The 13886-nt window shown below is 47.9% G+C and overlaps 1 protein-coding gene across 10 annotated transcripts in view; it reads right to left on the bottom strand.

Annotated features, from left to right (window-relative positions):
* Positions 1-2947: 2947 nt before the first annotated feature.
* Positions 2948-13886, bottom strand: part of ARHGAP44 (Rho GTPase activating protein 44) — an 89983-nt gene continuing 79044 nt past the window's right edge. For 5 of the 10 annotated variants that reach the window (XM_079965949.1, XM_079965947.1, XM_079965952.1 and 2 more), the window contains 4 exons: positions 12630-13088; positions 10873-11021; positions 9704-10081; positions 2948-4967 (listed from right to left, as the gene is read on the bottom strand). In XM_079965949.1, the coding sequence (XP_079822075.1) occupies positions 4828-4967; positions 9704-10081; positions 10873-11021; positions 12630-13088 (1126 nt within the window). In that variant the 3' untranslated portion in view covers positions 2948-4827. Of the gene's footprint in view, positions 4968-7620; positions 7673-9703; positions 10082-10872; positions 11022-12629; positions 13089-13886 lie in introns of all 10 variants that reach the window. The other 5 variants (XM_079965956.1, XM_079965948.1, XM_079965951.1 and 2 more) reach the window with 4 other exon arrangements.

Raw genomic sequence — 13886 nt, 5'->3', positions numbered from 1 at the left:
CTAGAATTGATTGCAAGACAGTGTGGTGCAGTAGTTCGTAGTTTTGAACTAAGAAGCTGTGAGACCAGTGTTCACATCTCCACTGGCTGATATGGGACAAGTCACAATTTTTCAGCGTGAACTACTGTAAGGAGGATAAAATGAGTAGTGGAGGAGAGGCAGTTCATACTAGTGGGGTAGGAGAGCTGAAAACAATGCCAATATATTTCACATCTTGCAAACCAATGCAACACTTTGGTTTCAGATAGCCCATGAGTCTGAAAAGCCCAGGACACAAGTTCTCATGGCCCTCTAGCGGCTATGGTGTCTCATTTACCAGACGTAATGTATTTAGCATTCCACTCTGGAAGTGTATACTCGATTCTGACCAAGCTAAGCCTCCAAATTGTATGGAAACGCCAAAGGAACGCGGGGAGAGCTGCCATTGTCAGTGGCTATTCAGGGAGCCTGCCACAGGTGTCCTTAAGATGCAGAACAGATGGGACATGCAACAACTAATCATGCCACCTTATTAAGAGCGCAGATGCCTCTTGTGCCTAATGAGTTATTTGCTTTGGGCTTTGATCCTGGGTCCGTCTGAGATAGCAGGAACATTGGCACTTGGGATGGAGCACACACACAAACAAGGAAATCCCCATGGAGCGAGAGCAGATGCCTGCAATTGTGCTTGGCAGGCAGCAGATGAGTCCTGGGCTGCTGCCACTTCCAAGAGGAGGAAAAAAAGAAATAAGGCTTCTTCATGGGGCAGAGTTTGCTTCAATTGCCACCTGATCAGCAGCTCTGCTGAAATAACCCATTACTAATTGTCAGTCAGTCACACTTTGGGCGAAGTTTCCCCCCCTTTAAATGCTGAACATGCCAACTACAGCTTTTGTGGCTTGAATTTGCCCCATTACAGCCAACAAGGTTTCTGTGTATATCTGTGCCCCTGGGTATCCACAGTTGGTAACTTGAATAAAGGAGGAAATTGGGATGTAACTGTTTTTTTTTATAAAAAAGTTAAGATTTACACAGTGACCACACACTGGTGGCAGCCATTGGGGGGGTGAGAGGAAGCTGTTGGCTTTTAAGGAAGGAGAAAGAATCACTGAGCTCTCACCCTAAAATAGATACGGTGGCAGAACAGGGGCCCAGGGAGCAGGTCAGATATGAGAGGCACATTGCTTTCCCCACAGCTCCAGCAGTACAGAAGTTATTTAGGGATGCAGTGGTGAAATTGAAAACATCTCTCTGTGGCCCAGGATACATTAAGTGATTGCACATGTGGCACTCAGAGCACTATCGAGGCTCCTTGCACACATATGAAATACAGAAATCCATTTTTAAAATGTAATATGTTTTCTTAAAAAAGAAAAGAAAAAAACCCATAGACAGGGATTCAGGAAAGTAGCTTTGGCATTGCTGCATTTTGTATGGGTGAGTCACTTGTGACCTATATGCATTTGATCTGATGGGCATTTTTAACCAGCTCTCCACTCACCTTTTCAGGCTCTTCCTAGTGGTGGTGCATTAGGAAATCAATTTTTCCTACATTTCAAACCATATGTTTCTGTAGTACAATACCACTCCCATCATCCCTGACCACTGGTTATTCTGGTTGGGGCTGATAAAAGTCTTCTTCCACTAGGAAAGTAGTCCTTTGATCAGGATGAACAGGCCTGTCTCCCTTACTCAATTCATCTTCTCCTCAGGTGATCATCTGCTGCACATACACTTGCTTTTAGCTGCCCTTGTCCTAAAGCCATTTCCCACTCAACATGAGAAAGTTGGGGGAAAGCCTGGCCAACTTCACCAGCTCCCTATCCCCTCCTTGCACCTGCACTGGCATCATGAAATCATTAGCACAGTGGGTTAGACAGGGAATGCAGCAAGGAAAAAGTTAAGACTATCAGACCACCACTAACCATCTCTTCATCCAAGAGCAGCCTCAGGACAATACAGACCAGTAGCAGAGGCAGCCAGCTGCAGAAATACGTTTCTCCCATTCCATCTGGAGAAACAAGAAAACTGTAACTGATGAATGGTGAATATGAACACTACAAGCAACTCACCATTTATGCATGTTCAAGGCACACGTGCACCACTGCGAACCCGGAAGTGGCATGAAAAGAGGCAAAAATGGCCCTAAACGAGCACAAAAATTGGCAAAAGTGGTGCTAAAACAGCATCTAGCAATCCCACGAGCCTTTGCACTGACCTTTTGAGGCCTGTGGAGAGATGGAGAGGGAGTGATTCTGGTGGAGTTTGGCGGATTTTGGTTTTTTTTAGGGGGTTCCAGAGCTTTAGAGGGTGTTTTCAGGCTTTTTCAATGGCATTCCCAGTATATGTGATTTCACTTACATGTGTGGTGCTTCAGGATATAAGGGTAAAGGGACCCCTGACCGTTAGGTCCAGTCGCGGACGATTCTGGGGTTGCGGCGCTCCTCTCGCTTTACTGGCCGAGGGAGTATGTGGCCAGCATGACTAAGCCGCTTCTGGCAAACCAGAGCAATGCACAGAAACACTGTTTACCTTCCCGCCGGAGCGGTACCTGTTTATCTACTTGCACTTTGACGTGCTTTCGAACTGCTAGGCTGGCAGGAACAGGGCCTGAGCAACGGGAGCTCACCCCCTCACGGGGATTCGAACTGCCGACCTTCTGATTGGCAAGCCCTAGGCTCTGTGGTTTAGACCACAGCGCCACCCGCGTCCCTTGCCTCAGGATATAGCCCCTATGTAAAAGGGGAGTTGCCTGCCAATGAAAAAGGGAGGGGCGCTTCCAAAGTGATCATTAAAATGCTTTTTAAAAATGTGCCTGTGACTTCAGCCTAATTTTTGAAGTGGCCTGAAAAATGTATGTTTCACTGCTGAATAAGCCTGTCTCACCCAGGTATCTTTTGTTTGCAGCCAAGAGGCACCCCTCTCTGCTAATCCAAACACAGCAAACAACAGACAAGAGAAACAGAGATACCACAAAAGTCATTAATTGTACTTTAATGAGACCATACATTGGGGAAGTGGAGGGGTGGGGGCAGAAATGGAGAAAGCAGGAGACCCCCCGAGAAAGGAGCTGCTCAGTGCTTGGGATGGGTCTGTCTTGCCAGTAATTTTAAGATGCAGCACAAGATACCAATCGGCAATGCCCCCTGCTTGAGCAGCAAATACACCAAGTGACCGGAATTGGAAAGAGCAATTAAGAGTACCGTTTCACACACCCCTCTCCTCCCCACACATTTCTAACAACAATCTGCACTTGTCTCCCTGCCTCTTCCACCTTGAGTGATGAACTACACATTATCACAGCCTGTGGCAAAGCAAGAGCACCCAGACTTGCAAAAACACTGCTGGGGTGGGGAACACACATACACAAAAAAATAGAGGGTGTTTGGAGACATTTATCATAATTCCAAGGGTGGGAAAGGTCTGTGTGTATCCCTGTGTTGGAAGAATTATGATAAGCCTTTAAATTTACATTGTACATTTGTACACCCGTTCAGATGGAATGGCCCCAAATAAACCAAATATATATATATATTTATAGACTTTTATATATATATACAAATATATATCTATCTCAGCAGATATATATATATATCTCATCTCTTTTTTAAAAGGATAAAAGGTTACATCTGCCTTTGCATGCACAGTTGAGAGCTTTGCTCTCCTCAGTCGAACCCTGGGCTACAATGGGGAGCTGCAATCGGGCCACGATAAACATATATTCTGTTGGTGGTATTTGTCTCCCCTTTCCCTGCTGCCAAGACAGCAGAGAGAGAAGGGGGGAAATGAGCCCCTGACGCTGGTGAACAAGAACTCCACACGACCAGGTTCCACTTCTGACACCACAATGCAGGGAGGGTAGGTATGCTTAGGAACACTTTTATTGCTAATCGAGTAACTGCTTCCCGACATACAGGAGACCATTACTCACCCATATCAACAGCTACCACTCCCTCCGGCTTCTGACCACTGCCAAACACCTGTGCCCCCCCCAAGAGTGACCCCTCTTCCATCTACTAGCTTCTCCCTCGGGGAGTCAAGCAAAAACCAATGAAAAAAGGAAGGGGAGGGGGAAAATGGAACGGCAAAGGATTCGAGAAGGCCAGACACCCATTCCCTTTAGAGGCTTGTGGATGCACAGAGACTCACAAGGCTGTATCTGGCTATTTCAGAAATCAGGATTTCAGGGACTGAAAGAAAATATAGGTACACACTGCTTGTGTGTGTGGGTCTCTCTTTCTCTCTCTTCCCCACCACTCAGCTTCTAAAACAAACCTTCCTTGGCTACAATCTATAAGGAAGAGATACACGAACCAGCACAGATGGAGTGGAAAGAGTAAGGACAGCTGGAGCATAAGCAGGAGGCAGAAGGAACAAAAGACACAGCCAAGGTCAATAAGCCAAAAACCCAGTGGGTGCCTTTGGTGGAGTTCAGCCGGTGAGCAGCCTGCCATGCTCCTGAATCTCTGCCCTGTGCACAACACCAGAATTCCCCAACAGGGCAGGTGGGACTTAGTTCTTGGTCTGAGGGTCCGAAGAGCTCGAAAGGGAGATAAATAGGCACCACGTCAAAAAGGCAAAATTTGGATAAGGCTAAACAAACAGGAGACAAAAATAAATAAATAAATTGGAAATTGCACCAGCAACGCCCTTTTGCCAGGGTTAGCACCAGGCCCACAGGTCTGTCAAGTCTTGCACAAAGGGGCTGGCAAGTGGAACTCCAGAAGAGAGACCGCCCGCGCCCCTCCCCCCGCCGGACAAGGTCTCTGGACAACATCGCCTTCTGTAGTGTTCATGGGGCACCGATATGTACAAGAGAGCACATTAGAGGGACAAGGGGCTTTTGTGTCATAGGGCGGTGCTTTCCGAATCCTCCTCTGAATTGATTTTTCCTTGTACCGGATGTCTCTGGACTTGTCCCAGTGGGTCCAGGTGGAGTGTGGCATCAACCTCTACATGGATGGAAGGGATATCAAGGTGGGCAAGATCTGCAATCAGGCACAGACACACAGGGAGACAGAGAATTACCATGCTGCTCCAGGCAACGTCTGCCCACCCATTCATATACAGATTAAAACAGACAAAAATAGTCAACGTTTTAACTTAAAACTGAGCAGGAAGTACAGTTCTCGGAGCCTGTTAATGCCAGAGGAAAGGGATGTCATAATATAATCTTGGCTTGTGCCTTTTGCTGCTGCAACATTCTTCACAGCTGTCCCTTCCCCGCAAGCACGCGTGAATCGGGGTCTAGGCCACATGCTTCTTAATCTCAACAACAGCTCAGCAAACTGGGCCGATGGCAGCATATTCTGCAGTTTCAGAACCTAGTCTTAACCATGGGCCTGTAAATAGCAACTTGGATTGTCATCTGTTGTGAGAGAGAATGTCCAGGCAACCATGCAGGAAAGAGTTTGGAAATGGGAGGACAGTTTCCCTTCCAGTCCTCCTCCCATTTTCACCATCCATGTGCCACAAATGACTTAGCGTACAAGTTCGTGGGCAGGCAGGCAAATCACTTGAAGGATACTGAATTGAGAAGTTACTTGCAAAGTTGCTTTAAATGTCTTTAGGGGAAAGACCCCAAGACCCCAATCTCATTTGGCAAGGGGGTATCACCATGTCAAAATTTGCCAAAGCTTCCTGGACACCTTTGCTGTCCCCCTTAGCTTAGCCTTGCTGAAAACGGTTCCCTCCAATGAAGGAATCTAGGCAGCCAGTACTTCAGTACAGCTTACACTTAGAATTTAGCATCTCTGTTCCCTCTGCTATCCCCCTAAGTGGCAAGTATCCCATTCAACTTCTCAAGGTTCACTTTTCTATTACATGCTTTTTGGTGGCTTACTATCCATAGACATGCTATCAGAAATAAGTAAAATATTTAACTTATTTGCACATTGGGACCAAACGACCAGGTTGGCTTATAAATGTGCAAAACCACCCTGAAGAGCTAGTCAATTGCAGAAATGACAAGGGATATTGTTAAATACATGTCTTCTCAGAGCAGAATATTTTTGGTCCTTGCTTAATCCAATGAACTAAGAGGCGGCATTGAATAAAGGAAAGGCAGCTCTTTCCTAAATCTCATCTGGGGCCACTCTTCAAGATGTGAAAAAGATGTTCAAAATGTGCCTACCAAATCTCCCCATATCTCTGAAGGAGACAAGAATATTTGTGGACATAGGTAAGCACATGCCCAGCAGCCAAAGTATACACACAAATCTCTCCTCTGGATGATACAGTGTTCACAGCATATCCCCATGATGGATATACTCTAAATGCCTCTTTCACAAATCATATGAAGTAACTCCACGGTGTGGCCAAAAGTGGCTAGGATTTGATGGACAAGTCCTCCAAACAGATGATTTGAAGACTATGTGCAATTAGGACAGAGTAGGCTTACTTATCTGTTGATAAACAAAAGCATCCAGATTTATCAAAACGACATCATCCCATGCACAGCCATGACCTATCCCCAGAGCTCCACAAGACACAAATAGGCTATGACAAAACATCCTGTTCACCCCTCCTTTCCAGTCAGACAAACCTCCTATTTCAGTTAAGATGCAGACATTCCCTACCTAGCCAGGGAGGAGCATGTCACACTATGTATAATTTTAAGCAATGAAAGTCACTGCTTCTCTCGGAAGCAAAGGAATAGCTTCCACATGGCTACTTGTGAGACAGGGGAAGTGAACTTGTATGTCAAGAACCTGCAAGCTGCATGGGATCCTTGCATACTGAGTAAAAATCACCCTCATAATATGATTTTACTCTTGAGAGCATTCCCCCATGAATTGGGAATGGGGAAGCAATTCTAAATCAGCTGTGAGATGTACTTCAGAACAAGGGGCGATTCGTTAGGCTTTTCAGCTGAGCTGAGGACCTTCACAGTGTAAAAAGCAGGAGTGGGGAACCTCTGTCCCTCCAGATGTTGCTGGATTTCAGCTGCGGGCAGGGATGCTGGGGGCCGGAGCCCAACAAATTCTGGAGGGCCGCAGTCTCCCACTGATACTGTAAAGGCAGCTGTCCTTACTTGGGTGAGAAGAAGACCCCGCAAGCTTTGTATCCTTTTGAGCAGTGGCACACATAGCCTTGACCATCACCTGCTCCTGGGTTGCCCCTTTGGCCTCACCCACAACAAACAACTGCCATTAATATCCATTAATGGCAATATCATGACATCCCTTTGCAAATAACACATGGAATGGGAGAGGGAGAAAGTCACGTTGGTAAGAAAGGAGCTAGCAAGGTTAGGAGCCAGTGAATTCCGTGGCTTGGAAAGGAATTAGTTGAATGCCTGCATATATAGATATATATATATTTAAATACACACACACACACACACACACACACACACACACAGAGAGAGATGTCAGGCATGAAAGGCCAAGTGAGAAGCACCCCCACCCTCAAGTTTACTAATGACATCATTATCAGTCAGCTGGGGAGTGGAGAGCAGGCTCGAGCAGCCATGCAGTTCTGGAACAGCGTGCCCCATGCAAGGCCAGCGAGATGGGGTGGGTGGGTGTGACTCTGTGAGGAAAGGCATGGGGGCCAGGGGTGGCGGGGGTGACATTGGCAGCAGCAGCAGTAGTAGTAGTGGCAGAAGGTTCAGGGAGGAGGGCAGGGACTCCAGCTTACCCTGAGCATTCCCCTCACACCTATCCAATATTGCATCACGAGCCTCAAACAGCTGCAGGGACACAATGGTAGGATTGGGAGAAAGGAACAGAAGAGAAACAGGAAAAGCAACAAAGACAAAAAAAAAAAAAATAGTACACAACAAGACCTCCAAAGTCAGAGCAGTTGCACCTGCCTACCAAAAAAACACCAGTGGGAAGCTGGAGACACAAAACCCCTCTCAAATGTTGACCACACAGGAGTGGCCATTCCCAAAGCACAAGCTGTAGCAACAGGAGCCACAATTGGCCCACGTATCCAGAACGGACTGCAGGTGACCCCTCCCCAATGTTTTGGAGGCCCCAGGCCTTCAGAAGAACAGGGATCAGTTGATCAAAAACACAAGTCATCCTGGAGTTATGTACAGTCAAACCTGAGTTTTGAGACTTTGCCTGCTAGCTGTGCCTCTACTCTGCCATTGGGACACAAAGATTGGCCACTAGTGACCTTCTGATCAAAAGCTACAGCCACCCAAGGAATGGAGCCCTGCACAGAGACAGGTGTGCCAAAGAGTGGACCAGTTTCGTTCTGTTCCTGCATTTCTGGCCATATTTGAAATTCCCAAATGAAGGCTGAACTGCTGCCTCTCTCAGAGACTTTGCCGGAATGTGGAAGGCCTTTCTAGACACTCTGGTTTCCCAAGGATAATATACATATTTCCCCCTCAGTGGTATTTTACTGCTTCACCAAATAGCACTACTGGTTGGGTTATTTACTGTTAATTTTTTTTACTGAAGATGTGCAGTCTAGCATTTGAAATTATGAATGCACAGCCTGCGAGGGGGAAGGGAAGAAGGGGGTTAAAAAAAGGCAAAATAGCTGCGCAGCAGGGATGGGGAACCTTTGGCCTGGGGGCCCAATGCAGTTCTCTAGGCCTTTTCTTTGGCCTTTGGAACTCTTCCCAGGGCACACTTTCCATCCTTCACCAACCTTGCTTCACACCCTCCTCGAGGGCTTTTGCCTGGCTGGAATAGGCCCTTGAACTCTGACAATGCCTCTTTGCTTCCATGGATGGAGGACAGAGAGAGCGGTGCGTGTGTAGAAATCAGCTTCCTGTACAAAGGCAGAATCTGCATTCATTGCTGTGCCTACTTTTGTCCCTGCCAGGTGGCCCTCGGGGAAGGTCACTCAGAAGGAAATGTGGCCCTCCGCTTGAAATAGGTTCCCTGGCCTTGCTACACAGAGCAAGAGATTTGAATCACATCAGAAAGTAATGACCCATGTCCATCGTAGCAGAACCCAGAGCGAAACATGGAGAAAGAGTTGCATTTTCAGAGGGAGAAGGGATTAGCAGGACTTGCGCAATGTCCCTTTTGTCTGGAAAGGCTAAGTTCCTGGCTAAAAAGGTCTGTGTTATGCTCAGCTTTCATGTTCAAAATATTCCCTTCCATATCATCCTCAAGCAGCATTTTAGCTCAGCTCACTTAACTCACTACATATGACCTGGAATCGGAAGGTGATCCTCATTCCCTCACCGTGTATGCAATTTACCCCTTGATATTTTGTTCTAAATTCAACACTTGAATTTTGGCCTTGCTTCTCAGGTAGTTTCAGAATACTGTTTTGAATGGCAATCACTTCCTGCTTGAGTGATTAAGTAGGTGACAAGCACCGGAATTTATGTACAGCATAGCTCAATTGTTGCTTTGCCACTTGCCTGTGGAATACAGAAAAAAACCGAAGGACTGTGCCACCAGGAAACTCCACTCTCAATCTTGACTGGATTATGGTGCTCTGTACTAGTTGTTCCTACCATTTGCTCTTGGCTCTGCAGTGCTTCTCGCCAGCTGTGCCTTAAGCAATCAAAAGGCAGACCTGGAACTTCCCCCTAAGCCAACAGTGCCCTTCAAATACCCAGGACCACAACTCCCATCATCCTCAGTCAGCACGGACAAAGATCAAGGATGATGCAAGTTCTGCCCACAACAACTGGAGGGCGCCATGTTGGCAAGCCCTGCCCATACACTGCTCCCTCCTCCACTCTGTCTCTGCTAGCAACCCCCCACCCCCCTAGAGTGCTGTCCCTCTGCCACTGCTTTGTTACCTGTGGACATGCTCTCCCCGGGGGACATGCCGTCAAGTACTGTGTGCTCCATGGACTGCGGACTAGAGCCAGATGCGTTTGATGTGGGAGGCTGTGGAGGTGGCAGCGTGGGCCTCTGTCGTGGCTTAGGGGTGGGCCGAGATTTGGTTAAAGTGCTCGTCAGGGAAGGAGGAGAAGACAAAGAAGGAGCAGCTGCCGGGGAGAGTGGGCCCGAGCCCAGGGAGTAGCCTGGTGGGTAACTCAGTCCATAGGGTGATGGGGTGCTTGGTGGGGTGGGAGAAAGGCTGGCAGGGGACGGCTGCCCCGTAGACTGATCGGACATACCACCTGACTGGCCGTAAGGAACCTTGGCAGGGATGGGGGTCAGCTTCTTTGAAACTGCAGAAGACAAGAGAGAAAGAGACACACATACAAAGACACAGATACAGCTGGTTGTCATTCATCACTGGGAGGTCAGATGAGCTTTTTACTACTGGCTTTCTGAATACAACCATCAGGCCTGCTTGAGCCCTGGTGAATGGAAGCTCAGGCCTAAGGGCAACCTGTGCTCATGGGAAGTCATGTCTGGAACATGGACCATATTTAACCAACTCATTGTACTAGTGGAAGCCAACAGAAGGGTTCTCTGCTAGCGCAATGGGACTTCCTCCCCTCCCCTTGCACTCCATTAAATCTGTTCCAGAGGGTTAGGAGAACTCATAGAACAGTGTACGAGGGGAGCAGAGATTGTTCCATCAGTAAACTAGAAATGCTTGCGTTGACAGAACAATCTCCTTAGTGCTATGCTGAATGCAAAGCAGAAGTAGGGCTTGAAGCTAGCTCCTTTTTACGTCCTCCAGGTTAACTGTCCAATGGACCCTACTTGTTCACTCTAGTGACTTTATTTCTTGGAAAAGATTTCAAGTGTTTGTGGCAGGAACTTTCCTACCAGATTTCTCAGTCTTATGAGGATACCAGAAAGGAGAACTAATAATCTGCAGTCATTGCAGTTGCCCACAGGAAAACAGGAACCCTGGCCAAAAAGCAGTCAGTTAACTAGTGGAATTAAATTGTGTGGTTAACACACTAAAAGAGAGAGAGAGAGAGAGAGAGAGAGAGAGAGATGTTGCTTTGTTCATTTCACCCAGCTGAACCCACTCCTGTTGCCCTGTTCAGGTGTGAATACCTACCTTTCCGCAGGGTGTGTGGGCTCTGTTCTGTGGACAGCTGCTGTGTGAGACCAGGCAACTGCTGTGTGGTCCCACATGGTGCTGCAGGGCCACAAACCGGGCTCCCTTTCTGCCCAGAAACAGGAGAGAGTTCCTTGGTTTTTAGTGTGCTAAAAAGAAACAAAAGGTGGACAAGAAGCAGCAGTCATGAGCCCCTTTGTACGAAGGGCATCTTAAATGCAAAAATCCCCCTCTCCCATAGCCTCCCCCTCCTCCTGTCCCACAGTCCCAGGGTGCAGGCCCATAACCCTCCGCTATGATAAGCCAATGATGCTTGCAAAGCAAAGCGTTTTGATGCCTTGCTCCCGAACATACGCCCAAAGGACCAGACAAACTTGCACATCCACCTTCAAAAGCAGATCTGAGCATGACTAGAGCATGAATGGCACTGCAGCCCTCTCAGTCACTCTATACACAGCAATGAGACGAAACAAAATGGAGGGAGGCCGTTTTCCAGAGAGACCACTCTGTGGGGCAGGTGGGGCAGGAGGAGGAGCAGCAGCAGCAATACGATCTGTTCCTTGTGGTGGGGATGGGGTGGGGCACCTCACAGATTTAAGAGGTGAACTTGTTATGCTGAACTTGAGGCCATGTCAGTTGTCCAAGTTTGTTCCTTTGCACTTAGCTTACAAGTGGCCACCAACCTCAAGGCAGTGTGGCAAGCCATGGTTTACCTCAGTGAGGGAACTGAGTTTGTCACAAATAATCTGTGGCAAGAAAGGTGCTACTCAAGGTGGTTGGCTAGACCAGGCAACTCAATGCGGTAATTGGAAACCTGGATGGTGAAAGCCTCAACATTTGCCAGGCCGAGGTGGGTGCCCCCTGCGCCTTTGGACCCAAAGAAGCTATTGGACTGGCACAGCTGTTTTGGGCCCAACTCAAAATCTTGTAATACAAGGCTGGGTAAACATGTGCCCCCCCATGTTGTTGAACTCCAGCTCCCATCAGCCTCAGTTGGTATGGACTGTTGACAGAGATGATGAGAGCTGTAGTGAAACAGCAGCATCTGAAAGTCCACAGAATCCCCACTTCTGATGTAAGTCTTTGCAACTTGGGGTCCAAAGAAAGTGCTGGTTGGTTGGATGCTATTGACACTAAATGCTTACCCAAGCTACAGATATATATATATTGCATGGGGTTCACCTAAATAGCCATTTAAGAAGAAGTTCTGTGCAACATATCCTGCTTGTGCAATGGGGCTCCCTGAGCCTGTCAAAATTGGCCCCAGTGTGTGTGGGAAGGGGGAAGGAAAGGGAGGGATGTTCCATCTGACAAACTGCAATATTTGTGCAGACGGAATAATTCAAAGAGTGTGATGTGGGATTCCATGGCTGTCATAGTTTCCCCATGGAATTTTGGGAATTGTAACTTGGGGATGGTGTTGAAAATTCTCTTACAGAGCACTTTGGGCATGTCTCAGAACTTCACTTCTCAGGGAAAGAAAGGTGACCAATGAAACCTATTTTAAACCTGGATTTGGCTTCAAGGAACTCCCTCCCTTGCAGGCTCCATCAGCTGATACAGCTGAAGTTCTCTCCAGGAGATCTGTAGCAATGTGGAGGCCAACAGGAAGGCCTCATTTATCTACTGAGGAGGCGTGGAGGCCCTAGGCATCGTCCCTGTGCATAGACATCTGGTACGTGGCAAGCAAGTGGTGCTCACCCTTCCACCACCGTGCCCAATTTGCCCGAGCATTTGTCAAATAAGAGGTTATTTACCTAGCGAGCCCGGTTCCTCTGTCTCTGGCACAGGTGCAGCTGACCCAGGGGGGAGAGACTGACATATGGGAGCTGTAAGGAGTGCCAGGAGGATCGGGTTTGGATAAGGTGAGGGGGGGTTTCATGTAGACAGAGGAGAGGTTAGTCTCAGGACCATGCAACTCTGTGAAGGAGCTCTGCTTGGGGAGGTGCAGGAAATACGGTTTCGGGTTAGAGTTAATGTCAAGCTGCTGAGGGGAGGGAGAGGAAGAAGAGGAGGAGGAGGAAGGGGGAGGCAGCGTTTGGCTGTACCCTGGCCACCGGTACAGTGGCAAGGGGGGCTCCGGCCTAGCGCATGGGCCAGTCTTGGGGTGGTGGTGGTGGAAGGATGAGTAGCAGGGGTATGGGGGAGGCTTGTCGTCCTCAGGGGATGGGTAGATGTAACAGGAATCCGACCAACTAGACGACACACCATCCGTGCTGCAAATGTCCAAAACAACAAAACAAAAACAAAAAAAGAGAGCAGAGAGCGTTTGTACAGGGAAGAACCGAACAGGAGTTTTGAAAACAGCCCATAAGCATTTGCCAGGAGAGGGTTGGGGTGGGGGCGGGGGAGAGAAGAAGAAGAGAGGAGAACAACAACCAAAAATTCAAGGAAAGCAAGAGGGGCTCCTCAACTGCAAGGTACACAGTGGCTGGGGCAGCAGTCCCCACCTTCCTGAGCTGACAGTGATGGGCCTGGGTTTCTGCTTATCTCTCATGAGCCACCCAAATGTAGAAAATGGCACTTGGAAACTTCATCTGCTGGAAAACAGAAGCTAGGCCTGTGCAAAGTCTGCCTTGCCAATGTCACCTATTCCTAAACAGTTGTTTGGGGGGATCTGGAAAACATCTCTAGATGCCAGTTGTCCTGAGTGGTGGTTTTGTCTCAGGGGCTTGTTGTGTTTGTGTTTGTGTGTGGGGGGGGGGGAGGAGGAGTATCCCACAAGGAAAATGTTCCTCCATATGAAGGAAATGGGTATCTATGGGTTGAATTTTGCCCATAAGTGCTAATTTGAAAATAAAACCAAGCCAGGGGACATTTGAGGGTTCACTATGGAATTCAAGGTCCCCCACAATTCAGAAAATTGATTACTCTTGTCAATTAATTTGGGACAAACTAATCTGTCACAAAACAAGTGGGTCACACTGCATAGTAGAACCTGCTGCCTCGTTACACTGGGAAGCCAGGCAACCCTAAGCAGAATATTGGATTGAGAACTAGTGATCTGAGGAAAG

This window comes from Podarcis cretensis (genome assembly GCF_951804945.1).
Source record: "Podarcis cretensis genome assembly, chromosome: 2".
NCBI classification, from domain to species: domain Eukaryota; kingdom Metazoa; phylum Chordata; class Lepidosauria; order Squamata; family Lacertidae; genus Podarcis; species Podarcis cretensis.
The sequence above is the reverse complement of the archived record's forward strand: the minus strand, read 5'-3'. Positions and strand labels throughout refer to the sequence as shown.